Genomic DNA, 27,457 nt, shown 5'->3' on the forward strand with positions numbered 1-27,457 from the left:
TTAGCACAATATTTAACACATAGAAGTAGGGACCTATAAATGTTTGTTCCCTTCCTCCTCTCAGGGATTTGATGTCTAATAGTGGAGAAATATTAGCCAAATAATTTGCTCATTTTTGACAAAGTTCAGTGTGATCTGGACCTAAGAATGGGTTTCTTCCCAAGACAGTCAGTCAATTAATATTTATTAAATGCCTACTATGTGCCAGACTCTGAGCTAAGCATTAGGGAGAAACAAAAAAAGCAAAATACAGTTCCTTCTCTCACAGAGCTCACAGTCTAAAGGAGTATGGATAACATGCAAACAATTTTGCATAAATAAGCTACTTAGAGGATAAAAGTCAGGAAATGGAAATGAGGAGGATGAGAATTATAAAACCCCAGGATGACTACTTTGAAAGAATCTGTTTAATATTCAGGGAACACCAGGGGGCAGCTAGGTGACTTAGTGGATTGAGAAGCCCAGGGAGGGATAGGAAGTCCCAAGTTCATATCTGACCTTAGATAGGTCTTAGTTGTGTTACCCTGGGCAAGTCACTTTACCCCCACTGCCTAGCCTTTACCATCCTTCTGTTTTGCAACCAATACAATGTATGGATTCTAAGATACAAGGTAAGAGTTTTTTTTTTTAATTAAAAAAATCAGCAAACACTTAAATTTTTTAAAAGATAAGAATTTCCACAAAATGGAATATTAAGTTTATTGTTCTTTTGAAGAATTTTATAAAAAAAAACCAAGAGGTTTAACAAAGTTTATTTATTCTTATTTTGATTATATTTTGTTTTATTCATTTTTAAAGTTTATAAATCACAAAACTGCTTTTTAGTATATAGAGAAATGCAGAAATGCCTCACTGTCACTGGTAATTAGCATCAAAATGCCTGTCTTTCAGCACCAAATCCTGGCTGCTCTAAATTTTGTATAGTTGTGTAACCCCTGCTCTCTAAGAGCTTACAACCTAAGAAATGCTAGAGATACCTTAGAGATGGGAAGAGGGAAGAGGAGGATATGATGGGTGTGAGGGAAATGTAATACCAACAAAAGAGCAGGAATGGAGTTAAATATGATTTATTCTTAGGACTCAATCATTTTCCTCAAAGTGGGATTGAGAGAGTAGAGTAGAACCATAGAATGTCATAGCTGAAGAGACCTTCGAGATCACCCGTTGCAGCTATTTCATTCTGCAGATATCAGCTAATGAGAGCCCATGCAGTTGAAATGTTTAGCCAACTTGCACAAATGGATAATCAATTCTGTTCCCCAAGGCTTGAGAGGCAGCACTGAGGATGGATGACGCATACACCCAGGACTGGCTGCACTCAAGTCCCAGGATTGTTTTGTGGGGTTTTAAAAAAGTAGATCATTTCTAATGAGTTCAAGGGAAAAGGGCTTCCAGTTACATGAAAGACCAGAAATGTGGTTGCAGGGAGATGCCAATGTATGTGAACTCAGATGTATGTGAACTTGAGGAGACCTGCGTGTGGAAGAAAATCTGACTTCCATGAACACTTCCCCTTCTGGGCTCTTCTTATGGAATACACACAAGGTCACAGGAGTTAGCCAAGAAGTTCAGGCTGACCATACCCAAGCTAAGCATTTTCTCAGCAAGGCTTGACCGTGAGTGAAGGAGAGGAAGCATTGTATAAACAGAGCTGACAATGTGATGGGAAACTCTGCTCTGGGAGTACTAAGGGAGACTATTCAAAGTGGGATCTTTCTGGTCTTTCTCCCCCTTCTTCCTCCCCTCTTCCATTTGGAATATTAGGCAGCTCTGGTCACCGGGTACTGGGCGTAGGGGAACCCTCCCCAGAACTCCACCTGTCCTGATTCCTGCCTTCTTCCTCATCATCATTCCTTCTTCGCATTTCTCTCTTCTCTGAAGGTTCTTGATAGTCCTCTCGATTCCTGAAAGTCAGGGTGGGAAGAAAGAATTATTCTTGATATCAAATTTCAAATTATTGGATTCAAATCTCATTACCACTGTCATCCCTCAGTAATAGACTGCCTGGTTAGGTACCTGAGTCTTAAGAGGAGCTGGGACAATGATCTTTGACCCAGAGATTCTGCTGCTGGGCATATAAGCCATGGAGAACAGTGATAAATAGGGTCCCATAGTTTTATATAATTGAATGTCATTTATGTAATTACATAGAACACATAATTACATATAATAAATATAAATAAAATAATAAAATATTTAATTTATACACAAATATGTCTTTTATATAATTATATTTAAATTTTACATTTAAATATTTATGTAAACAATATATATTTTTGGATAATTTCCTATGGTAGCAAATAACTGGGAATGAAGTAGACGTCCATCAACTGGGGAGTGGTTACTCACATTGTGGCACACAAATGAAAATGAATTTTATTGTGCTGTTAGTAAATATGAAGAATTCAGAGAAGCATGGAAAAAACTCCTATGAAGCGGTGAAAAGCAAAGAACCAAGAAAGCAATAACTACAACAATGCAAATGTAAACAACCACCAAAAAACAATTGAAACTGAATTCTGTAAAATTACAATGATTAATTTTGGCTACCCAAAAGAGATGAGAGAAAGTAGCCTTTTCTCTTCTTTGTAGAAGAAAGGGAATATGGTTTTGGAACACTACAGGAAATATCAGACATTTTTGATGCCTTGGGTAATTTTGCCATTTCCCCTCTCTTTTTATTCTCTCTTTTTATTCTCTCTGGGAGGGGAAGGAGAGATATAGGTGAAATAAAAACAAAAAATATCAATAATAATTTTAAAGGGCCTGGGATCGAGTAACCTCCCATTTCTCTGGAATAATCTGATCTATAAAGTGGGAATATGAAAGAGGGAGAGGGTAAATTCAAGCATTATATTGGAAGAGGGTCTTCCATTAAATCAACAAAAACTTATTGAATGTTTACTGTGTGCCAGGAATTGTCCTGAGCTTGGGAATAAGAAACGATTCTTGTCTTCAAATAGCTTATATTTTAATGGGAGAAACAACAAATACATAATTATACAGAATGAATACAAGATAGTTTTGGTGGGAGGGTACTAGCAACTCAGGGTTGGCAAGGAAGGTGGTACTTGAGCTAAGTTTTAGAGGAAACTAGGGACTCCAAAGTGTGGGACTGAGGAGGAAAAGCATTCCGGAAATAGAGGACAGGCAATGAAAAGGTGCAAAGATAGACAATGAAGAGTTGTGGGTAGAAAACAGCAAGTAAGCCAATAGGGTTGGACCATAGAATACATGGAGGCAAGTAATCTTTTCAAAGCCTGACAAGATAGGAAGGGGAAAGGTCGTGATGAACTTTAAATGCCAGAAAAAGTTTCTAATTGGTTTTAGAGGCAGTAGGAAGCCATTAAAATTCATTGAGTATGGGGATGACATAGTCAGATCTGTGCCTTAGAAAATCTCTTTGGGGGCTGTTTGGAGAGTGGATTAGAGTAAATATAGTTAATCAGAGAGATCAAATTAGGAGACTATAGCAATAGATCAGGTAAGAGATGATGAGATCTTGAAAAATAATGTGGTATTTGTGATTGGAGGAAAAGGGGAATACATGAGATCTTATGGGGGGAGAAAAAAAATTGGTAATGGATGGCACTCCATATCCTTACTTTCTGCGTAGCAAACATCTAATACCCACTCTGTACAGAGAAAGAAGGGTAGAGTATTGAAGGAAGGGAGACTGAGTTTAGATAAGACTCAGTCTCTGCCTTCAAGTAGCTTATAGTCTATTGCAACAGACCACAGACTAACAGATTTATAGCTGGAAAAGATCTCGGCAGTCCTCTAGACTAAACCTGTCACTTGACATATGTGAAAACTGAGACCCAGGAAAGTTAAATGACTTGCCAAAGTCACATAAGTAGCAAGCATTTGAACTTGGCTCCCCACACTCCATTTTCAGCGTTTGCCTCCATACTACATTTGGGCGTATGCGCGCGCGCGCGCGCACACACACACACACACACACACACACACACACGGCACAATAAATGAATTAAAGAAGCAGAATTCTGCATGAGATCCACTAATAGGGAGTGGAGAAAGAAGAGGAAAATGGAAGAAGCAGGAAATCAGGGAAGGGTATTTGTAGTTAAGCTTTCAAGAATGGACAGAAATTCAATAGGCAAAGGGGAAAATATTCCTGACCAAGGAACAGCATGAGCAAAGTTGTAGATAGAGGTAGGAAAGCACAGTGTCTGATTGGGAAACAATGGGCAAATCAGATTTGGCTGTATCATGGAGGGCAGGGGAGCTAGGGTATAATTTAGGGCTTGAAGTTCAAAAGAAAGAATTTAGAACAGTGACTCTAGAAAACAATAAGCATCAAATAGAAGGATTATTTAGAAAACTAGGTGGAATAATGGATAGAATGCTAGGTCTGAAGTCAGGAGTATTCATATTCCTGAGTTCAAATCTGGCCTCAGACACTGACTGGCTATGTGACCATGGGCAAGTCATTTAACCCAGTTGACTTCAGTTCCTCATAAATGAGTTGAAGAAGGAAATGCCAAACTATGTCAGTGTCTTTACCAAGAAAAACCCAAATGATCCAGCAAAAAGTTGGACACAAAAAGACTCAACAATAACAACAAAAAGAAGGATTATTGGGCAGAAGTGAGGACTCAGTTTAGCAACTCTGGTACTGAAATTGGAGACTTTTCAAGAAGAATTTTCTAGACCAGATTAGTAGACAGACCTAGAAAGCTTTGTTTATTTCCATATCCAGAAAAGACTATCCCATAGCTGGAGATCCATCCAACCATTCATTCATTCAACAAACATTTATTTGCCAAGGCAGTGGTAATCTATATCAAAGCAGAGATACTCTCAGAGAAGCAAGAAAAGTAGTGTTGAGGTAAGATACTTTACAAATCTTTTTTCATATTTTATAGACCCTTTTCCAAGAGGTAAACAGCCTCTTGCAGGAAGGGGACTGGAACATATGGGGAAAAATTATGGATTTGGATCAATTGTTTTCCAACCAGGATTTAGAACTGGAAGAGATCATCTAATGATTAGTTAGGCTAGTTTAACTCAACCCCCTCATTTTCCAGATAAAATAACTAAGACCCAGAGATAATTCATTATTTGCTTAAAGTCACACAAAGTATAAGCAGAATGAGTAAAAAAAAAAAAAGCAGAGGCCAGGCACTGTGCTAAGCTCTGGGGATGGATGCAAATACTTTATTGAAAGACATCTCCATGTCCTGTGTTCTCTGGCTTCAAGGCAAAACTAAAATCCCACCTACTACAGGAAGTTTTTCTTATTCCAGCTTAATTCAAGTGCTTTCCCTGTGGTGATGATTTCCAATTTATTCTGTCTGTGGCATGTTTGTACATAGTTGCTTGCACATTATCTTCCCCTTTAGACTGTGAACTTGAGAACTATGACTGGGTTTTTATTTTTTACTGTAACAGTCCACACCTATCTATGGTCAAGGGAAATAGTTAAAATGTAAAGATTGTCTTAGGAGAGCGCATGCTCAGTCCTGCACATGGCAAGTAAAGCCTTTGACCCTTGATCCCAGTGTCCACCAGGTTTAGGCGTGAAATCAGGTTTCTTTGTGCTCACCTGACTGATACATACATACATATATATATCTATATATCTATATATCTATATATATATCTATCAAACCACACCTATACCTTGTCGTAATTTACAATTAACCAATAGCAATCCACTATGTATTCATCCATATGTATTGTGTACATTTGCATCTCAACAATAATAAATAGGAGCGTCCACAGAGAGCCAGCTCTCTTTACGTTATCATCCCTCACCTGTCTCTGTCTTTCCTGGAGCTTGGCCTCTGGCCAAGCTCAACTTTAACTTCCTCCCTCTCTATCTCTCTCTCTCTTCCTGAAAGACCTTTCCTCCTCAATCTCTTATCCTCAAGTGGTTCGTGCTTAGAGTACCAGATCTAAGGAACCGGTGATTTCTTTCTTAACCTCCTTTCCTCAGGCCGGACTGATCCGTACCTGCAGCCCAGGCTGTAAGGGATCATGGCTTTTCTTTCAGCTAATCTCCATGTTCATTGCTTACTCCTGTATGTTAGTTTGAAGCTACTTAACTGGTTCATGTCCTAGTGAAAGCTAAGTAGCTGAGCTTATTCTGTGGAGCTCGATTTTTAAATATTGCGTGTCTGCCTGCTTCTCACCCATATCCTTGGCTCCAATCCTTCCCCCAAGGCCAACCTTCTATCTTTCCTTTCGTGGGAGGGCTGCAGGCCAGCCCACACCACATTTACCTTTTGGAGTATTCCCACCCTTAGCCTGGTGCCTGGAACATAGTTGGTGCTTAATACATGATCATTGACTTGACAAGCAAACAGGACAGCCCCTGCCTTGGAGGAGTTTATATTCTAATAAAAGGACATAACACATAACAAAGAGAAACTAGAAAAATGTAGGAGATGAAGCAGGACTTGGAAATGGCCAAAAAATAGCTAGGTATTCTGGATTCCAGATCCGATGCTCTTTCTGCCATTCTGCATGGATCTACAGGTAACCTTGGCTCATCTTCCCCTCCACAAACTCAAGGAGAAACAGTATTACTCACGGCCTCTCTCTGTCTTTCTCCTTGTTGCCCTTACAGCAGCAACAATATGCAATGATGCCAATGATGATGAGGGCAGCAACCACACCTCCTGCAATCCCAGCATACAGGGCGATATTCATTGAGGCTGTGAAGGAGCAAACCAGATGGGTCACCTGAGGAATGCCTCCCCAAACTTCAAACCTTGACCATTTTTACCCCTATAAAAGCACTATTCATGGACAGCTTTGCCACATCTTAGCCATTCAGTCTGGTATAGAATCTACTGGGAATGACCCCCACCATTCTCCTGGAGGTTCATGATTCTCACTGCCATTTTTAAAAACCCTTACCTTCTGTCTTAGGATCGCAAGGACTAGGCAATTATCTGAGGCCAGATTTGAATCCAGGTTTTCCTGATTCCAGACCTGGTGCTCTATCCACTGTGCCACCTAGCTGTCCTCCCTTCATTGTAATTCTTAAGAGTAGCTGCTGCATGACTCAGGATAATGCTCAAGGAACTGGACCATATGGCTACTAGGATTATGACCTATCAAGGGTAAAGGTTGGCCATCTACTAGTTATACTGGAGAGTCCAACTAGGACATTAGCCCCAATGTAATATAACCAGATTAGGTGGGTATGAAATCTGAACTGGTTGTAAAATATTAGCCCAAGCTCAAATCATTCTAAGACCAAAGAATCCTAGGAACTGGAATCCTAGGATAGACTTAAAACTGAAAGGGACCTCAGGGATCACTGAATTTAGCCTTATTATTTTACAAAAGAGCAAACTGAGACCCAGAGAGGCTACTGATTTTCCCAGGGTTATAGAATTTTAAGTAATAGAACCAGGATTCAAACCCAGGTCCCTTGAGTCCAAATCTAATACTTTTTTTTCTACTATGCTATATATTATTTGGGACTATCCCAGACCGGGGGATTCTAGACCCTACAGTAAGACCTAAATCTAAAAGGTGGCTCTGGGCAGTTTTCACTACAATCTGTTACCCCAGGGAGGGTCTTCAGGGTCAGGCTAAACTTCTTTTTTCCAGTTTCAGTAGTACTATCTCATTCAAAGCTTCCATTTCCACAATGAACTAGATTGGAAATATGAGAAGAAAGAGGAAGCTAGGTTGCTCAGGTGGCTAGAGTACTGAGGTTGGAGTCAGGAAAACCTGATGATATCCAACTTTAGAAGTTTAGTAGCTGTGTCCTCAGGCAAGATATTTAACCTTAGTTTTCTCATCTATAAAATGAGGATAACAATAGTTATTACCTTCCTGGGTGGTTGAAAGAATAAAATGAGATAATATTTGTAAAGACTTTGTAAACGTTAAAGCTTTCTATAAGTTCTGGGGTTTATTATTATTATTAGAGTAGGGAATGAGCATAACCTAGCCTTTCTAATCTGTCTTTATGACATCTCCTGCCCCGATTGATATCCTTATTTCCTCTTCTGGCCCTTGCCACTCTTCATTCCCTTTCTCCCTCCCTCCCTGGATGAGCTCTTACGAGGCCTGATAGCAACGGTGATATTACAGAACTGAGTCCCAACTTCATTGGTAGAAGTGCAGATGTAAAAGCCAGTAGTATCTGCAGAAATGTTTTTCAAAAGCAGGGTCGTTCCTGTGGCTGAGAAAGAAGAAAAGTTCAAGGTGAGAAATGAGGTTATTCAGTCTAGGATGAAGAACATTTCACTCTGAAATGAGTGGCACTTAATGGATCTTTTTGGAAAATATTTTATTTTTCCTATTATTTTAAAAAACAAATTTTAACTTTTCTTTTTCAAAATTTTAAGTACCAAATTCTCTCCCTCCCTCTTTTCCCTTCCCACTCATTGAGAAGGCAAGCTATTTGATATAGGCTATGCATGTGGAGATATGCAAAGCATTTCCATATTAATCATGTGAAATAAAACAGACCAACCCCCCCCCAAGAAAAATAAAGTTAAAAAATATGCTTCAATCTGCATTTAGACTCCATCACCCTTTCTATGGAGGTAGATCGCATTTTTCATCCTAAGCCCTTCAGAGCTATCTTGGATCATTATATTGCTGAGAATAATTAAACTATTCATAAATGATCATCATACAGTATTACTATTATGGTGTACAGTGTTCTCCTGGTTCTGCTTACTTCACTTTGCATCAGTTCAGGTAAGTCTTTCCAAGTTTTCTGGAAGCACCCTGCTTGTCATTTCTTATAGCACAATAGGATTTCATCACAATCGTATGCCACAATTTGTTCAGTTATTCAGCAATTAATGGGCATCTCATAGATTTCTAATTCTTTGACACCACAAATTGAGTTTCTATAAATATTTTTGTCTACATAGACTCTTTTCCTTTTCTAAAAAATCTATTTGGGATATAATACTAGTGGTATTGCTGGGTCAAAGAATATACACAGTTTTATAGCCTTTTGGGTATATTTCTAAGTTGCTCTCCAAAATACTTCAGTTTACAACTCTATCAATAGGGCTTTGGTTCCCAATTTTCTCACATCCCCTCCAATATTTGTCATTTTTCTTTTCTGTCATATTAGTCAATCTGATAGGTGTAAGGTGGTACATCAGAGTTGTTTTAATTTATATTTCTTTACTCAATAGTGATTTAAAGAATTTTTTCATATATATCCCTTGACCATTTATCAATTGAGGAATGGCTTGTATTCTTATAAAATTGGCTTGGTTCTCTATATTTTTGAGAAATGAGGCATTTATGTGATAAACTTCTTTTAAAAATATGTACAGATATGATTACCATGTATTTCCTTCCATCTTATTCCCCCATTTATTCCCTAATCTCCCTCTTCTACCATTTTCTTCCTCAAAAGTGTTTTGCTCCTGACAACCACCTCCCTCCCTTTTATAAGCCCATGCCCCTTCTGAATGGATAATTATACTTAATGTCTATTGAGTGGCATAAGGTAAATATTAAAAGAATCAGTAGATAGATTATGCAGCCAAGACTATTGCCAGTTGAAAGTTTTCCTTCTCCCCTCCCCATTACCTTTGTATAAACATGCACATATTTTGAGAAACAGAGTGATGAAAGTAGATCCCTGGATTAGTACCCAAATCCTGGATTCTAGTCTGTGTTCCACTACTTACTAGCTATGAAGCTTTGAATAAGTCCAACCTCTTGGTACTTATTTCTTCATCTATAAAACTGTAATAATAATATGTACACTCTATTTCACAGGGTTATTGTGAATATAAAACACCCTTCCAATATCAGCGGTTATTATTACTTGTCTAATGTCCCCTGGCTGAAGTCATACAGAAGTCTAATGGAGATGATTTAGGTGGGACTAAAATTCAGAGCTCTACATTTCTACTCAAAGGCATTGTATCTGGAACACTTAAACACACTCCAAAATCAATGGGGGAAGTATCTTAGTTGTCATCTAAAAAATGCAACCCAGGCTATGTCAGAAAGAACTCAGCATCATGGGCTTTTCTGAACTGGGAGATTGACCCCCTAGTCAGTAGGGAGGCAACTAAACAATGATAACATTCAATCCTGCAAAGGAAGAGAAAATACAGACACATCATAAGACTTCCCTAGCTGTGTTCCCACAGTTCAATGTATCAGGGGAGACACAAAAACATTCTCACACTGGGAAAATCTCCAGTTCCCCAATAATGCAGGGACCATGTCTTTAATATGAAAAAGGCTTTTATTTTCTGACTTTTATCTTTGGAAATACAATTTCCCAAAGCTCTAGTGCCAATTAGAACTTGGTCTTGCCCCCTATTACCCTAGAGAGAGTGGCCTCAGAGACATGAACAGGCTTATTGTCAGGCTAAGCTCCCCCTAAAACCATCACCCACCCCTAAAAGTAGCTGCTCCCCAAGTCTAAGAACAACCTGTTCCTTCCTTTGCCATAACCCCTGGCCATGGTGCTGACATCAAGCACTTTGTTGGTTCTCTTCCATTTACTAGACTATTTGCTAGAGAGGAAAACCAACCAGAAGTGGACCCCTCAAATCTTCATTAATGTCCTAATTCTGTATGCCTGTGGAGAACCTCAATATACTAATCTATAAAATGGAGGTAGTAATATTTACCCTACCCGAAACTATACAGTATTTGTTGTTGTTTTAGAACAGTAAGGGATTTTGGAGATCATTGATATTCAATTTCATTATTTTGTAGATGAGGAAAATGAGGCTTAAAGAGATGAAATTGACTTGTCCTAGATCATATAGCTGTTTAGTACCAGAGACAGAATTTGAACCCATTTCTGAGTCTGGAGCTAATCTATGTTCTACAACACCTTGTACTAACTTTGTAGATAGGCAAAGATTCACAAGCCTTGATGAGAGTGTTTTATAAACCTGAAATCACTGTATGAATGTGCCATTATTATCTATGTGATCTCAAAAAATTGACTTAAGTTCTCTTGTCTTTTGTTACCTCCTTTGTAGCAAAGGGAATATATTACCTTTATTCTCTTTTCTTGGTCCAGAGCTGTTATTTCATTGGAATAAAGGATTACAGTTAGGGGAGTTCTTCCTACTAATACAGATATCGAAACTATTCTGCAACTCTGAGTCTGGAAAAGTTGTTGGTATATTGAGAGAATGAATTACTTGTCCAGAGTCACACAATTAGGATATGTCAGAGGTGGGAATCTAGGGTTTTCCTGACTCTAAAGCTATCTTTATGAGCATCATGTCATGTCATTGAATCTATCATTGCCTTATCTAAATACATTTGAAGGACTCTGTCAAATATTCTTCCCTGTATCTATGCCTGATATTTTTTTTAGGTTATTTCTTGCTTTAAAGTCTATTGAATTCTTTCCTATAATAAGACTAGGGGAGAGGGTATTGGGGGAACTTCCTGCTTGAACTAATGCACAGAAACAAAGTGTCATAATTCAGAGATATAACTCCTAGAAAGACCTGTCTGTCTGTCTCTCTATGTTTGTCTCTAGATCTCTGCCTCTCTATCTATCTATCCATCCATCCATGCATCTATCTATCTATCTATCTCCATCCATATGGATATACATCCAAAGTTATAGATATGTATATTTTTTTGTATGAGTTGTTCAGACAATTTAATTGTGTCCTACTGAGACCCCTTTTGGAAGTTTTCTTGGTAAAGATGCTGGAATGATTTGCCACTTCTTTATCTAGCTAATTGTACACAAGAGGAAACTGAGGCAAAAAGGGTTAAATGACTTTCCTTAGGGTCACACAGCTAGTAAGTGTCTGAGGATGGATTTGAACTCAGGTTTCCTGACTCCAGATCTAATTCTCTGTCCATCTGTGCCACCTAACTGCCCACATATATTTATTATACTGCTGTACTTTAATGTTCACAGTATTCTACAGATATATTTATATCTATATACATATCTCTATTTCTATCTATCCATCTATCCATCCATCCATCCATCCATCCCTTCTTTGCTCCCTTCCTCCCTCTCTCCATCCATCCATCTGTCCATCTGTCTGTCTGTCTATCTATCTGTCTATCTATCCGCCTATCTACTATCTATCCGTCTGTCTGTCTGTCTATCTGTCTCTGTCTGTCTGTCTGTCTGTCTGTCTGTCTGTCTGTCTGTCTGTCTCCCCCAACTTTGTGTTGTGGTCAAACTGGAGTAACATTCTCCAACTTGCAGGATAGTTTCTGAGCAGCTGGCCATACCTTGCTAGAGGTCCTGCTGCCATCTAGTGGCTATAATCCAAATAAGAACTTCTTTACCCAATTTGAATGAACTGAGAATGTAGGAGGAGGCCATGCCAGTACTCTGGTACCAGGATTTGCCAGAACATTCACAACAAGGGATATTCTATGGACAATTCACTAGCAGAGAATTTAATACTGTCTTTCCTACACACTAGCCTTAGAGGTGTTGTGAGGCTCCAAGGAGATAATGGATATAAATCTCTGTGAACATTAAAATACTGTGTAAATGTATATTGTTATTATTATTATTATTATTATTAACCTCTAGTCATCAGAACTTGATCACTTCATTTCCTAAACCTTCAATTACAACACTCTTGAGTTCAAGTAAACATTTAACAAGACGGAAAAATATATAAGCACTCTTTTAGGTTTAATCTTCTTTATGAACACTTTTTAGAGTCTAGATAATCAATAAGACAACAACTGAAGCCCTGATTTGTATCCAATTGCCAAGTTCTAAAGTATAAATGGTCACACTGAAAATTAAACAATGGCTTCTCTTGAGCGAGCTCCAGCACTCCCTTGTCTCTGCTCTCCCTTGGACACCAGGGAACATGGCTTAGTATCTTTGGGGTAGTCTGCCTCTGTCTGCTTAACCCAGTTTCTCTAAGCACAATTGGATAGCATGAGGCTTGTAGTCCAATTTCACCAAGATAGCAATATCCCTCTGTGGTGCTGAATCTGATGCCCCACAGCTAGAGAGGGGTAAGTGATAGTTCCCAGAAGGATGGAATGATATTGGGATTGGGGGATGGCTAAACACACGATGTATGTTGTGTGTGTATGTTTGTGTGTGTGCACATAATATACACACATGCACAACCAATGGCATATATATAGAATCAATTATGGATGTACACACATAAGTACACATGTGTACATATATAAATACATACATATAGTAGGATACTATTATGCCATAAGAAACAATGAAGCAATGAAGATGATGATTTCCGAGAAACCTGGGGAGATTTATATGAACTGATGTAGAGTGACTTGAGCAGTATCAGAAGAACAATTTATATAATGACATCTTGTAAAGATGTAAACAACTTTGAAAGACTTGAAAACTGATGAATGCAATGACCAACCATAATACCAGAAGAATGCTGTCCACCTCCTGACAGAGAGGTGATAGATTACATGTCTATAATGAAGTATACATTGCTATGTCAATTTAGGAATCTTTTCTGCTTTATACATATTTGGTACAAGGTTTTATTTTGTTTTGTTTTTCTGGGGCTGGAATGGGAGAAAGAGAAAATAAATGCTAATTAATTGAAATATAAATTTTAATTTGAAAAAGAATGGACATTACTATTGCCAGGGACTTAAGGAATGAAGAGATGGGAATTAGCAAACAAACCCATGAAGGCAGGGCTCAGAGACAGAATTAAAGTGGTGCTATAGAAAAGGGACAATTATTGAAAGACATTGCGATTTACTGGATAGAGAGCCAACTTTGGAATCAATATGACTTGAGTTCAAATTTCACCTTTGATGTATGCTGGCTGTGTGACTCTGGGCAAGTCATTTGATCCCTGTATCCCAGGCAACTGAGACTAAAAATGGCAGAATAGTTGGGTATAACCATTGATCAAGGGGGGGGGTCCCTAAATAGTAGCGATTACAAGACAAGACTAAAAAGGAAGAGGAGGAGGAATCTCAAGAGATGCACACCATTCCCATTGAATGATTTCCAAAAACACAGAGGAGACAACAGAAGGTATAACAGGAAGAGCACTGGCCTGGGAATCAAGAAATCTATGTTCTAATGTGCAACATGACCATAGGTCAGTTTTCTCTTCTGTAAATGGAAGGGGCCACTGGACAAGATGATCTCTGAGGTCCCTTCCCTCTTTGAGAGCTTATAATATTATGAAACTCTCCCCTGCATTAGACTAGGCACTGGCCCTGGGAAAATTAGATTTGTGTTCAAGACCTTGGGCAAATTAGTGATGCTCCCTAGACCTCAATTCTTCATCTGTAAAACAAAGGGGTTGGTCTCAGTTGTCTATGAGCTTTAGACTACTAGTTCAGTGAAGAGCTAAGAAATAAGCTATTACTGCTGCAGTGTGGCCACCTTGTGGACAACAAGACAAATGACATTGTTGTGCAGAGCCACCGCTTTTCTTAAATCTCCATCTACCTGTTCTGGCCTTAACTTAACTGTCAAGTAGACCAAGCTTATTCTTCTATCACTCTTCCTTCCTTTCCCCCCATTACTTAGTAGCTTCATGCCTTCTGTCCAATGAGTTTAGTTCTATTAACTTTTAATATTTTCATTTTATATTATATAATCAATATTAAATATTGTTTATAAATTTATAGCATTAGAATATTAGATACAAATATATTTCTATAATGTATTATTATATTACTATATTGATATATTATAACATTATATGAGATATAAACATATTTACATGTTGTATCATATTATATGACTATAAATTAATATAAATCACATTATATTATATAAATATATTTTATTATTATATTATATGACTATATATTAATATATTATAATGTTACATATTATATGTGCATTTTATATATTGCATTATTATATTATGATTATATATTAGTATATTCTCAAATTATAGATTATACACACATTTATATACTGTATTATTATGTTATGACTATATACGAATATATTATAACATTATATATGATACAAACATATTTAATATTATTTTATTATATGATATATTAATATATTATAACATATATAAACACATTTTATATTGTATTATTATATTATATTACTATTTATTACTATATTATAACATTACATATTATATAAATATGTTATATTATTATATTATATAACTATATTAACATATTATAACATATTATATAAATATATTTATATATTGTAAGATTACATTATATAACTATATTAATATGTTATAATATCATATATTATGTTGGATATAAATATATTTATATATATTACATTGCTATATACTATTATACTATATAATAATATGATTATATTTATACCTGATTAATATAATTAAATTATAATAATTTATTATTACTAATTTGGTTCTATTTGATTCTATTAACTTTACCCAGCCCACATCTCTCAATCAATCAATAAATATTCATTAAACTCTTGCTATATGCTAGGCACTATGATAAACTGTAGGGAGACAAAGACAAAAACAATCAAAGGTCCCCTGTTCTCAATAACTTCGCCTCCCTCCATCTCATTTAATAAAGATAACATGAGAGATTTTGTCAAATACTTTGCTGGAAACTTTAAATCTTGTTAAGACATTCCTCTATCTAGTCTAATAACCTCTTGGTTTCCAGTCCAGTACACATACATTTATTAAATGCTTCCTATGTGCTGGGCAATGTGCTGGATGCTGGGTTTACAAAGAAAGGGAATAAATGGTCCCGATGCTCAAAAACTCACAATCTAACGGGAGAAGCAACATGCAAACAACTTTGGGACAAAGTAAGTGAGCCCTCCGGTGTGTGATGAGACATCAGAGATACCTGGTGGTGAGAGTGGCCGTTCCTTGTTCTCCGTGTCAAATCTCTTCCAGCTGTACTGGGGGACTGGGGACCCCTCTTTGGATTGGCATGTTAGCTTGATGTCATTTCCATACACAGTTTCCCCTTCAATGCCACAGTCTGGTTTAGAGGGTGCCACTGTGAAGAAGGAAAAGACAGAGAATGTCACAGTCTATGAGTCCATGAAGAGATCAGATGGTCTTAGGTATTGTGTGCGCTTCCACCCCATCCCCTACCCTACAAAGGATCCCTACAGCTAAGCACACACTCATTCAGTCAACAAAGCACCTACCAATGTGCCAAGCATTGTGCCAAGCACTACAAAGCAAGGTCAACGATAATCCCTGCCCTCAGGGAGCTCACAAACTAATGGGAGAGACAACATGAAGATCCCTAGACACAGTCAAACTATCTACATAGTAGATGGAAGGGAATCTGAGAGGAGGGAACTAGTGGCTGAGATACCACAGAGATAGCTACTATACAGACAATCATTGGTGCACCCAATGCAAAATTTTGGAGATCATTTCTCTCGTGGGTTACTCTGGATTGGAGACTTTGGCAGTTGGGGGGTGTCTTGAATCAAGAGTCAGAGAACCATCCCTGCCACCAATGATCTCTGTCACCCTGGACAAGTTACCACCTTCTCTGGGTCTTGGTTTTTCTAACTGCAAAAATGAGGGAATTGAACTAGATGACTTTTAAGGCTTTTTACATCTCTTAAACCTATAATCTCACTTAACCTCATTTATTACAAAACAAGTGCCTACCTGTCTCTGGGAAAAGAATCTTCTAATATCAAGAATCTGTGCACTTAAAAATTTTGGATTAAAAATGGCGCCCTCATCATGGAATTTAGGGCTGGAAATGACTTTGGCAATGATCTAATCCAATCTCTTCATTTTATAAATAGGAAAACTGAGGTTCAGAGCCTGATTAATATCACACTATTAGAAAATGACAGAGCCAGGATTCAAACTCAAGTTCTGTAGAGTCAAAAGGACATAAGCTCTATAATCAGAGGAAAGGGGCAGAAATTCCATTTCTGATGCTACCTGTGTGACTTCAGGCAACTCATTGAATTTTATTGTTTTCTTTTCTGTAAAATGGGAACAATTAATCTAGACAGCCCCCATAGACACTTCGAGAACTAGACCTATGATTCTAGGACCCCCGGTTCAATGATTTGAGTTCTAGTAGAGCTCCTTGATGTCTGTGCAACCTTAAACAATTCACTTCTCTGAGACTCAGTTTGTTTATTTGTACAAAACAATAACAACTACCATATTTATTCACTAAGGGATTGTTGTTTCTCTAAAAAGTGATGATGCTAGGGATGACAGGGACTGTCTTGGCACAATTGTTAGATAATAGACCTAAAGCTGGAGGGGCTTCAAAGGTCATCTAGAACAATCCCCTCATTTTACAGATGAGATAACTCAGGCTGAAGCTGGTTAAGTGACTTGCTTGAGATCATGAAAACAGTGTCAGAGGCAGGATTTGAACCTGGAACTAGCATACTTTCCACTATATCTCATTGTCTTCTTTCATTTAAGGGTGGCTATAAGCCTGGATGACCTCTCAGAAATGGGCTGTAATAACTATACAGCATCTATTGCCTTTTAAAGTTCTTTTTTCAACATCCCCTTTCATCTGGATCTTTTCAAATTTTACCCCCAATCCCTCAATGACTGCCTTTGCTAACTCACCAAGGCAAAAGGCCACTGTCACATTTGTACCCAGTACTCCTCCTCTCTCCCATTATGTCCCCCTGCTTGCCCCCTTTAACCTTTCCATTTTTGTCTGCCATTTGGGTTGGGACTTGGTCTAGGGATGTTGACTGCACCTAAAACTCTAAACCCAACTAGGAGGGATTGTCAATTATCCCATGTAAGTCAAGCAATCAAAAACCATTTTTTGGCACAATGAAGAGGCATGTCTGTGTATAGTGAATGAGAATCCCAACACCTACCCCCATTTTGGGTGAGCTCATCCCCAAACTATGCCTCTCTGGTTCCTAGTCCAGCAGAGCTATCCTAATTTCTTTCTCCACCTTGCCTGAATTTGTGCAATTTGCTGTGGGATCTAGAATTTCTAGTTACAGCTCTGGCTCTAATTATCAGAATTTATTTTCCTCAAGCCTAAATTTTTAAGGCTGAAACTCCTATGCATTGCTCCCAATTCTCCTCTCGGAGGCCAGGCAGAACAAAATGAATCCCTCCCAACTATTTCAATCCACCTATAATATTTCCCTGAAGTCTTCACTCCTCCAGGCTAATCATCCATAGTTTCTTCAACCAATTCTTGTATAGCACTATTTCAAATTTTCTTAGTGTCTTGTTTGTTCTCCAGGTTCGCTTCGGCATCCAGGGGACACTGTTTGCTCAGTAATGTTCACTCAGTGCTTCACATTTGTTATTGTGGCGCTCAGAAGCCTCAGACAGAATTGTTCCATCTTGGTGTTCTTTCAAACAGTGGCCTGGGAGCCCCTATTAATCAATCTACAAGTATTTATTAAATGTTTACGCTGTGCTGGCTCGGGGGATACAATTTCAAAGAATAAAACAATCACAGCTCTGAAGGAAATGACATTCTAACAGGAGAGGCAGCAAATACACACACATATTACTGTATATGTGTATATATGTATATATATATATATATAGGTATACAGAGAATAAATATTAATAGAATACATACAAATGAGTATTTCAGTGTAAGATAGTTTGGAGGGCACTAGCTGTTGGGAGGACCAGAAAAGGCTTTGTGATGAAGCTGCATCTTGATGGGAGAGAGAGATTTTAGAAGACAAAGAAGAGTGATGGATGGCCAATGCAAAGGGAGATGGAATGCCTTGTGTAAGAGAACAAAGAAATTAGCTTGCCTGGATTAAAGAATATGGCAAAGGGAGTAAAATGTAATGAAACTGAAAGGATAAGTTAGCCCTAGGGACAGGAGAGCAGCTAGGTAGTTGAGTGGATGGAGAGGCAGGGAGAGATCTCAGATTCAAATCTGATTATGGATACTTCCAAGCTGTGTGACCCTGGGCAAGTCACTTAACTCCCAGTGCCTAGCCCTTACAGCTCTTCTGCCTTGGAACTAATATACAATACTGATTCTAAAATAGAATGTAAGGGTTTTATTTTTAAAAAACTAAAAACATTATTTTATACTTGTTCCTAAAGGCTTTAGGGAGCCACTGGAGTTTACTGAGCAGGGCAGTGATAAAGTTAGACCTGTGCTTTTGGAAATTCAACATGGTGGCTAAATGAAGGATGGATTTCAGTGGGAAGGGACTTGAAGTAGGAATACCATGTAGGATGCAATTATAACAGTCCAAATTAGGAAGCAATGAAAGCCTGGGCAGGGCTGGCAGCTGTGTGAGTGGATAAGAGGGGACACATGGGAGAAATGTGGTAGAGACAGAAATGACAAGATGACCAGTTTTAGAGATTTGGATTAGGAAGACCAGTTATGAGGTTATATTAATAGCTTGAACATGAGGCAACTGGGGCTTGAATTAGATTGATAATGATAGATGAAGAGGCATTGTAAAGGAAGATATTATAGGACTTGGGGATCAGAAAGATATGGGAGAATGGAAGATAGAGATTATTGCAACATTTTGAACCTGAATGGCTGAGGGGATTAGTAGGAGAAAACAGTACTCATGATTTATAAGATACTTAATAGTTTTCAAAATGCTTTCCTCATAAAGTCCTATAAAGTAGCACATGTTAGTATGCCCATTTCACAGATAAGGGAACTAAGGCTCAGAGTTGAAGTAACTTGCTGGGGATTACATGACTAACAAATGTCATAGACAGGAGCGAACTATACACCTCCTGAATGGGAGTAGAGTTCTCTTCCTTTAAAGTCTCATTATCTCTTCAAGTGAAGAAGAGGATACAATTTTGTTTTATTTTGTTTTTCTAAACCTTTACCTTCCATCTTAGAATTAATACTAAGTATTGGTTCCAAAGCAGAATAGCAGTAAGGGTTAGGCAACGGGGGTTAAGTGACTTGCTCAGGGTCACACAGCCAGGAAGTATCTGAGACCAGATTTGAACATAGCTCTCAATCTACTGAGCTCCCCAACTGCTCCCAACAATATGATTTTATGGAGAGAAAATAGTAAAGTAAGTTTTTTGCCATGGTGAGTTTGATCTGATAGTAGTATATTCAAGTAGAAATTCCAGCAGGAAATTAAAAATATGGACTAGGAATTTAGGAGTGTGGCCAGATATATAGACCTTGGGCATCAGGCACTAAGAGGTAATAATTAGAATGATAAGAGTGAGTGAGATCTCTGAGGGAGGATGAAGAGAAGAAAGCTCAGAGAATAAGACTAAACTTTGGGGAAAAACAAAATTTAAGGAATGAGAGGAGGGAAAAGGAACCAGCAAAGACAAAGAAGGAGTAATCTGAAAAGTAGGAGGAGCAGGAAAGTATAGTGGTTTAGAAGTAAGAGGAGGGAGGAATTTCAAGAAGGAGGGGAAGCCCATAACTACTCCCATGGATGGAGGTAGCAGAGTATGATTTTAAAAAGAGGTGGGGGCATTAGACTGGAAATGAAGAGAACTGTAATGGAATTCTAGCTTGAATGCTTACTAGCTGTGTTACCTTAGGCAAGTCACATTATGGGTAGAACTAGATTATCTCTAAGGACCCTTCCAGGTCTAGTTATCTAGTAAGTCCTCTCTGGACCCTGGGCTGGTTCCAGATGGTTCCAACTCTAGAGTTCCCTTTGGTGTTAATAAGAATTCACTGGGTAGCTTCAGAACGGACTTCCTCACTATTAGTTCTGCCTTCCTTCAGAGTAGCAGGGCTCAAATCCAAGTTCTACCGTGTGAATGTAACCAGGAGAATGTCACTTAACCTGCACTGGTTTCGATTTCCTTAATCTAAAAAATGAAGAAGTTTGATTAGACCCTTTAGGTCCTTCTAACTCAAAATCTATGATTTGGTGATCCAATGATTGATAAGATTTGGAGAAGATCCCCAGATGGAGCAAAGCACATGCTTCTCTGCCTTCTTGACTCTACTCCCAGTGACAAGGATCTTATATTAAACCCTGCTCCAGAAGCACTGGTTTAGCATGACCCTACCCACCTTAATAATTCACATCACTTACTTCCTAATGCCTTGTACAACTTCTAGTGATGCTCATGCTTTCTTGGATGGGCAAAAGTGTCATGGATTGAGCTAGACTTTTAGGTGTAGAGCTGGAAGAAAACTCAGAAAGCATTGAATTCAACCCTCTCATTTTCTAGATGAGAAATAGTCTTAGAGAGGATGAGAGATAAAAGGAAGGAAGGAAGGAAGGAAGGAAGGAAGGAAGGAAGGAAGGAAGGAAGGAAGGAAGGAAGGAAGGAAGGAAGGAAGGGAGGGAGGGAGGGAGAAAGGAAGGAAGGAAGGAAGGAAGGAATAGAGAAAGAGAGAAAGAAAGAAAGAAAGAAAGAAAGAAAGAGAAAGAAAGAAAGAAAGAAAGAAAGAAAGAAAGAAAGAAAGAAAGAAAGAAAGAAAGAAAGAAAGAAAGAAAGAAAGAAAGAAAGAAAGAAAGAAAGAAAGAAAGAAAGAAAGAAAGAAAGAAAAAGAGGAGGGAGGAAGGAAGGAAGATAGCAGGGAGGGAGGAAGGCAGAGAGTGAGACAGAGACAGACAGAGGCAGAGACAGAGAGAGAGGCAGACAGAGAGAGAGGGGGGTAGAGAGAGACTGAGACAGAGAAAGAGAGGGACAGTCAGACAGAGACAGAGACAGAGACTGAGAGAGACTGAGAGGCAGAGAAAGAGAGAAGAAGGAGGAGGAGGAGAAATAAATCTTTATTAAGGGCTTACTAAGTATCAGGCAGGTAGTTAGGTGGCACAGTGGATAGATCACTAGACCTGGAGTCAGGAAGATGTCTTCCTGAGTTCAAATCTGGCCTCAGACACTTCCTAGCTATGCGATCCTGGACAAATCATTTAACTCTGCCTCAGTTTTCTCATCTGTAAATTTAGCTAGAAAAGAAAATGGTGAAACATTCTAATATCTTTGCCAAGAAAACTTCAAATAGGGTCATGGAGAGTTATATATAACAGAAAAGACTAGTCAATAACAATGTAACAGGTATGTGCTAAAAACTTTACAAATATTATCTAGTTTAATCCTCATAACAACCCTTAGAGGTGCATGCTATTATCATCCTCATTTTTACAGCTGAAAAAAGAGGCAAAGAGGGTTAAGTAACTTACCCAGGGTTACAGAGTAAGAGTCTGAGGCTACATTTAAACTCAGATTTCCCTGATTACAGTTCCAATGGCCAATCTATTGTTCCATATAAATGCCTCAAGTAGCCCAAGGTCAAACAGATATTAAACAGCAAAATTGATGTGTGAACTCAGATCTACTGAGTCCAAACCCAACACCCTTTCTATTATGCTGGACTGGGAAGGACAAAAACATCTCCCCACCAATTCCCCAGAGCATGGTGACTTCTTTTATATCAGCACAGTGTACACATAGTAGACTTCTAATTAATGTTTATATATATATATATATGTATATATACACTAATTATTTAATTAATTTATTATATGTAATAAGTCATATATAATAAATAAATTAATAAATAATATATTAATTAATGTGTTTATATATAATATGATTCCTCTTCTTAGTGGACTGATTACTTAACCTAATCCTGTGAGAGGGAACAAGGGAATGATGGGAGTAGTTGCTGCTTCTTACCCAGAACAAGGACATCCATCCTTGATTGCCGGTTACCATCCAAATCTCCATTGAGCATCATTTGGCATTCATAGGTCCCATTGTCATCCATGGTCAGCTGGTCAATGGTGATAGAAGCTTCATCTTTCAAATAATTGCCAGTCATATTGACTCGATTTGTGTAGCGGGTTCCAAAGGTGTACTCTTTTGAGGAGAAGGACCATATAACTACTGAATCCTGTAAGGAGCAAGAAATGTCACTATACCCTTGCCCCACCAGGAATGCCTCAGTGCTAAGCTAGGAGAGGCATCTCCCCTCCAACAGTGGCCAGCATTGATTCTTACCTCTTCTAGGTCCTAGAACCTTGAAGCTTGGAAGAGTAGAGTCCCACAACATGTGAAGCTAGAGGGAACCTTAGGCATCAATGATTGCAAGCTTTTCATTTTACAGATGAGGAAACTGAGTTCCAGATTTGTCAAAGGTCAAAGCTAGTAAATAATAGACTAGAATTTGAAGCCCAGTCCTCTGCTCCAAAAAGCATTTCTTTATTTATTTACTTTTGCCAAATCACTGGACCACTAGTAATCAAAAACATTATCTTAGGGCACTCTGTTAGTACCTTTACACTACTCACAATAAGCTTTGAATTAAAATGATTTGCCTAATCTTATTCTTCTTAATCAGCCATTTGGTCATTCAGTAGACATTTATTAAGCACTTCTACTTGTCAGATGCTAGGGAAATGAAAAATTTAGATAAATCATTGTTTAATCCTTCATAGAGCATCCAAACCTGTAGGGGAAGTAAGATACAGAAACAGATAGCAAATTCTCAAATATTAAATAAGGTCTTTGAATTCAAATTTGAATTTGAAATTTGAAAAATTGAGAAATTTGAGAATTTGAAAAAAAACTTGAGAAAATTTGATTCAAGGTCTGAAGGAAAAGGTTACTTTTAAGGCACAAACTGGGAAGGTTTCCTGAAGAAGCTGGCATTTGAATTAGGCATTAAAGGAAAATGGAAATTGAACATATTGGGAGAAAGCAGAAGAATTGTCCTATTCATCCTTCTATCTCCATAACACCTAGCATAGTACCTCACACAATGATGATAATGATAGTTAATATCTAAATAACATTTTAAGGTTTCAACTACACAATAATTATATAATAATAATTTATATTTGTCCAGGTACAGGTGGCAAGGCATACAGGTGCCTGGAATTAATCTGAATGAATGAATAAAAGTGGTAAATAAATGGTTGTTGAATGAGTTTGTTCTTACATGAACTATTCGCATGTGCCTACAAGGCTAGAAGGGGATGGACACCCCCCCCCCCCGAAGGCTTTACTCTTCCTCTCTAGGCCACTCCTTTATACTTTTTCTTTAAAAGGAGATTCTCATTTTAACTTGAAGACCTATGTACTAAAAGATATATGTATATATATATATATATATATATATATATATATATATATATATATATATATATATATATATATATAGAGAGAGAGAGAGAGAGAGAGAGAGAGAGAGAGAGAGAGAGAGAGAGAGAGAGAGAGAGAGAGAGAGAGAGAGAGAGAGAGAACATACTCTCTAGGGATGCAGCCAGGATTACTAGGGCAAAAGTGTAAATTAGTCTCTCCCTTGTCATCTCCCTTTCTCAGCTTATTTCCCAGATTTGCCCTTTTCTAGTCTACAGGCTCCATGATGTTGTCCCTGCATCCAATAAATGGTTATTTAAATGTGATGGTGTTTGAATGTTTTTCTTTCTCAAGAATATTTGTAGAAGGAAGGCAATCCTTGACACTAAAGTCTAATGATAACATCTCAAGCACCAGAGAAAGGCCAATGGAGATAAGGGGAGAAGGGGATGGGAAGATAATATTGGTTTCTCTAGTAGTACTAAAAGCAGCATGCAGATAACGAGGTATTCTGCCTATGTGTAATGCTGCCTCTAGACCTAGCTTAGAGTCTTTGGCAGCCAATCAATGGATGGAGCTGATCACCAAGGTATCCAAGGAGAATTCAGTAGAAATATAGGTGCCACCTTGCCCAAACCTTCTACTTAGGATGTAGGCTTCTTACTGGAGGAGTTGTTAGAGGCTTATCCCATTGGATGAATCCATCTCGTCCAGGAACTGTTGTCATATAAAAACATGGTAGTGTTGCAGATGAACCTCGGGCCACTCGTAAGACCTTGGTGGGTGTTACCACAGAGATGGCATGAGCTGTTCCCCAGACTAAAATGGAAGTAGAGAGTGAGGTGAGACAAATATATAAAACTGGAAATATGCCTTTTCAAAGAAAACCCATGTTTCTGTGAAAGTGGAATTAATCACTTTTGAGTACCTCTAGACCAGCAGCCTCAACAGAATCAAGAGCACAGAAAAGCCACATAAGAGCCAGAAAAGATAAGGAGCAAAGGACAATAGCCAGAGCTATATTTAACTTGGGAAAATTAAAGCATTGTCCCAGAATGCCACAAAGGGGGGCGGGAGGAAGAAAGACTTGTTTGGAACTTTGGGGAGAAGTGATCACCCCTCCTAGTTTGTAATAGAGGAAAGAAAAGCTAGGAATAGTCCCTCATGGACCTTAAATTTAGAGAGAACAGATTTCAAAGGATTCAAAGGAAACATAGGCACTACTCTATGGATTAAAAATCTTTAGGGGAAGTTAATTCAGGAGGCTTGGGAAATCATCAGCAATGAAATTCTGAAGACAAAAGAGGAATAATTCTAACAAGTTTGGAAAAATGATTTGTCTGAAGACATAGATGCGGATGTCTAGGGAGCTCATCTACATGTTTAGATTTTTAGAAGGCACATACAGGTTATAATGGTCATGCTTGACCTTGCAACCCTTTCCTACTATGCTGAGTTGGGAGCCTACAGGTGTGGACCAAGTAGTGGACAAGCATTTATTAAGCCTTTACTATGTGCCAGGCATCATGCTAAGCACTGGAGATAGAATGAAAAGTAAAAATAGACCTTGCCTACAAGGAATTTGCCTTCTAAAGGGGAAGACAAATGTAAATAATGTAGACGACTAAGGGTCATCTCAGGGCAGAAAGCAGTAGCAGCTGAGAAAACCAGGAAAGGCCTCCTGTAGATGGTGAAATTTGAACTGACTCTTGAAGGAAGATAGGGGAACGAGGAGCTGGAGATAAGAGCGTGGAGCATTTCAAGCATGGGGGACGACCAGAGAACAGTATGGACTCAATCTGCTATTTCCATGATTTTCTCAAATTCCATTCCACAGCACATGAATTAGTAACAAAGGAGGCAGGTAGAAGGAGTAATGTAGATATAATATAGATTTGGATTTTGGCAAAGTGTGGCAAATTTGGTGGCAAAATAGAATTGGCTTCAACAGAAAGATGCGAGGGATTTGAGAGCATAGGATAATGTGGAGTTAAACAAAAATATCAATCACTTAAAAATATATAGGTATAAATCATTTTGGAAAACAATGTTGAATTATATTAGGAAAGTAGTCATCCCCATTGATCCATCCGGTGATTTTATTGCTGGATGGATACTGCAAGGAGGTAAATGACAACAAAAAAGATTCTCAGTGCAGCAAAATATTTATAATAACACCTTTTTGTGGGAGCAAAAAAAACTTGAAACAGTAAATGATCCCAGACTGGGGAAGAGATTCAACAAACTGTGGTATGTTAATATGATGGAACATTGATGTGCTATAAGAAACTCTGAACATAAGGAATGCTAAGGAACATGAAAAGATATATATGAAATGATGCAAATTGAAATGAACAGAGACAAGAAAACAGTGCGTACAATGACTACAACAATGGAAATGAAAAGAACAGCAAACAATTGATATTCAATGTTCTGAAATTATAATGACTAAGCTTGGCCCCAAAGAAGAGAAATGGGAAGGTATTTTCGCTTGAAACTTTGAGGAAGGGGGAAGATGATGGCTCTGGTTACTGAAAACAGCATCATACTTTTTGGATAGTTTGAAGAAATAGTTCTGTGGAGATTTCCTCCTTTTCCTTTTTTCATACTTTATTTAAAGGAATCGCTCTCTGGAAGGAGAGGTCAGGAGCAATATAATGGGAAATATAGGTGATAGAATAACAAACAATATCAATAAAATATATTTTAAAAGAAAAAATATAAATAAGTCATATTGATATAAGTACAAAAGGTAGGAACAAGAGCAGGCAACTGAGAATGAATATAGGAATGTGACCCAAAGACTAGCCAGGAAAGGTAAATACAATGAAAAGCGATATTTTTAAAAGTTATAATGGGGAAAAGAGGAGGATCAAAGGAGCTATAGGCTCAGAGTGGATAGGATAGTGAGATCTGACAAAAGGAGGAGACTGAGCTGCTCCATTGTTATTTTGCTTCTGTTTTCTGCCTAGGAAAATAACCTTTGGACTAGAAAGGACAGAACAGAGATGGCTAATAGAAAGTTGATTCCCAAGATAAGTGGGGAGCTAGTAAGAGCACCTATGGTAGATGCTTTTGATGAGTTCAAGTCACCTAGCTCAGATGAACTATATTTATCCTCAGGGTCTCAAAAGACTGGTGGAAGTGATTGCAAAGCCAGTCAGTGATATTCAAAAGATTATGGAAAATGAGAGAGTTACTGCAGGAGTAGAGAAGAACAAATGTCCAGATTTTTTGAAAAGGAAAGAAAATAAGGTCTGCAAAGCAGGCCAATGAGCTTGACTTTGGTGTTGATTAAATTCTAGAATAAATGAACAAAGATATGGTTAGTAGATACTAAAAAAAAGGTAGTAACCAAGAGAGAGCATGACTTCATTAAGAACAAGCCATGACAGAATAATCTTCCTATTTTTGACAGGAAACTAAATTATATTAAGAGACTATTAGGGATGTAGTTTATTTAGATTTTAACGAAGCATTTGGAAATATATCAAGGTATCCTTATTGTAAAAGATAAAGAGATGTGGGTGAGGCAATAACAGTGAAGA

General features: G+C 38.0%; 1 protein-coding gene across 1 annotated transcript in view; it reads right to left on the reverse strand.

Annotated features, from left to right (window-relative positions):
- Nucleotides 1-769: 769 nt before the first annotated feature.
- The window catches only part of GPA33 (glycoprotein A33), a 52,053-nt gene continuing 25,365 nt past the window's right edge, over nt 770-27,457 (reverse strand). The window contains exons 2-7 of the mRNA XM_007480704.2: nt 24,574-24,728; nt 22,506-22,722; nt 15,760-15,915; nt 8,051-8,170; nt 6,560-6,683; nt 770-1,904 (exon numbers count right to left, since the gene is read on the reverse strand). Coding sequence (XP_007480766.1) covers nt 1,775-1,904; nt 6,560-6,683; nt 8,051-8,170; nt 15,760-15,915; nt 22,506-22,722; nt 24,574-24,728 — 902 coding nt within the window. The 3' untranslated portion in view covers nt 770-1,774. The remainder of the gene's footprint in view (nt 1,905-6,559; nt 6,684-8,050; nt 8,171-15,759; nt 15,916-22,505; nt 22,723-24,573; nt 24,729-27,457) is intronic.

Source organism: Monodelphis domestica, chromosome 2, assembly GCF_027887165.1.
Source record: "Monodelphis domestica isolate mMonDom1 chromosome 2, mMonDom1.pri, whole genome shotgun sequence".
Classification (NCBI taxonomy): Eukaryota; Metazoa; Chordata; class Mammalia; order Didelphimorphia; family Didelphidae; genus Monodelphis; species Monodelphis domestica.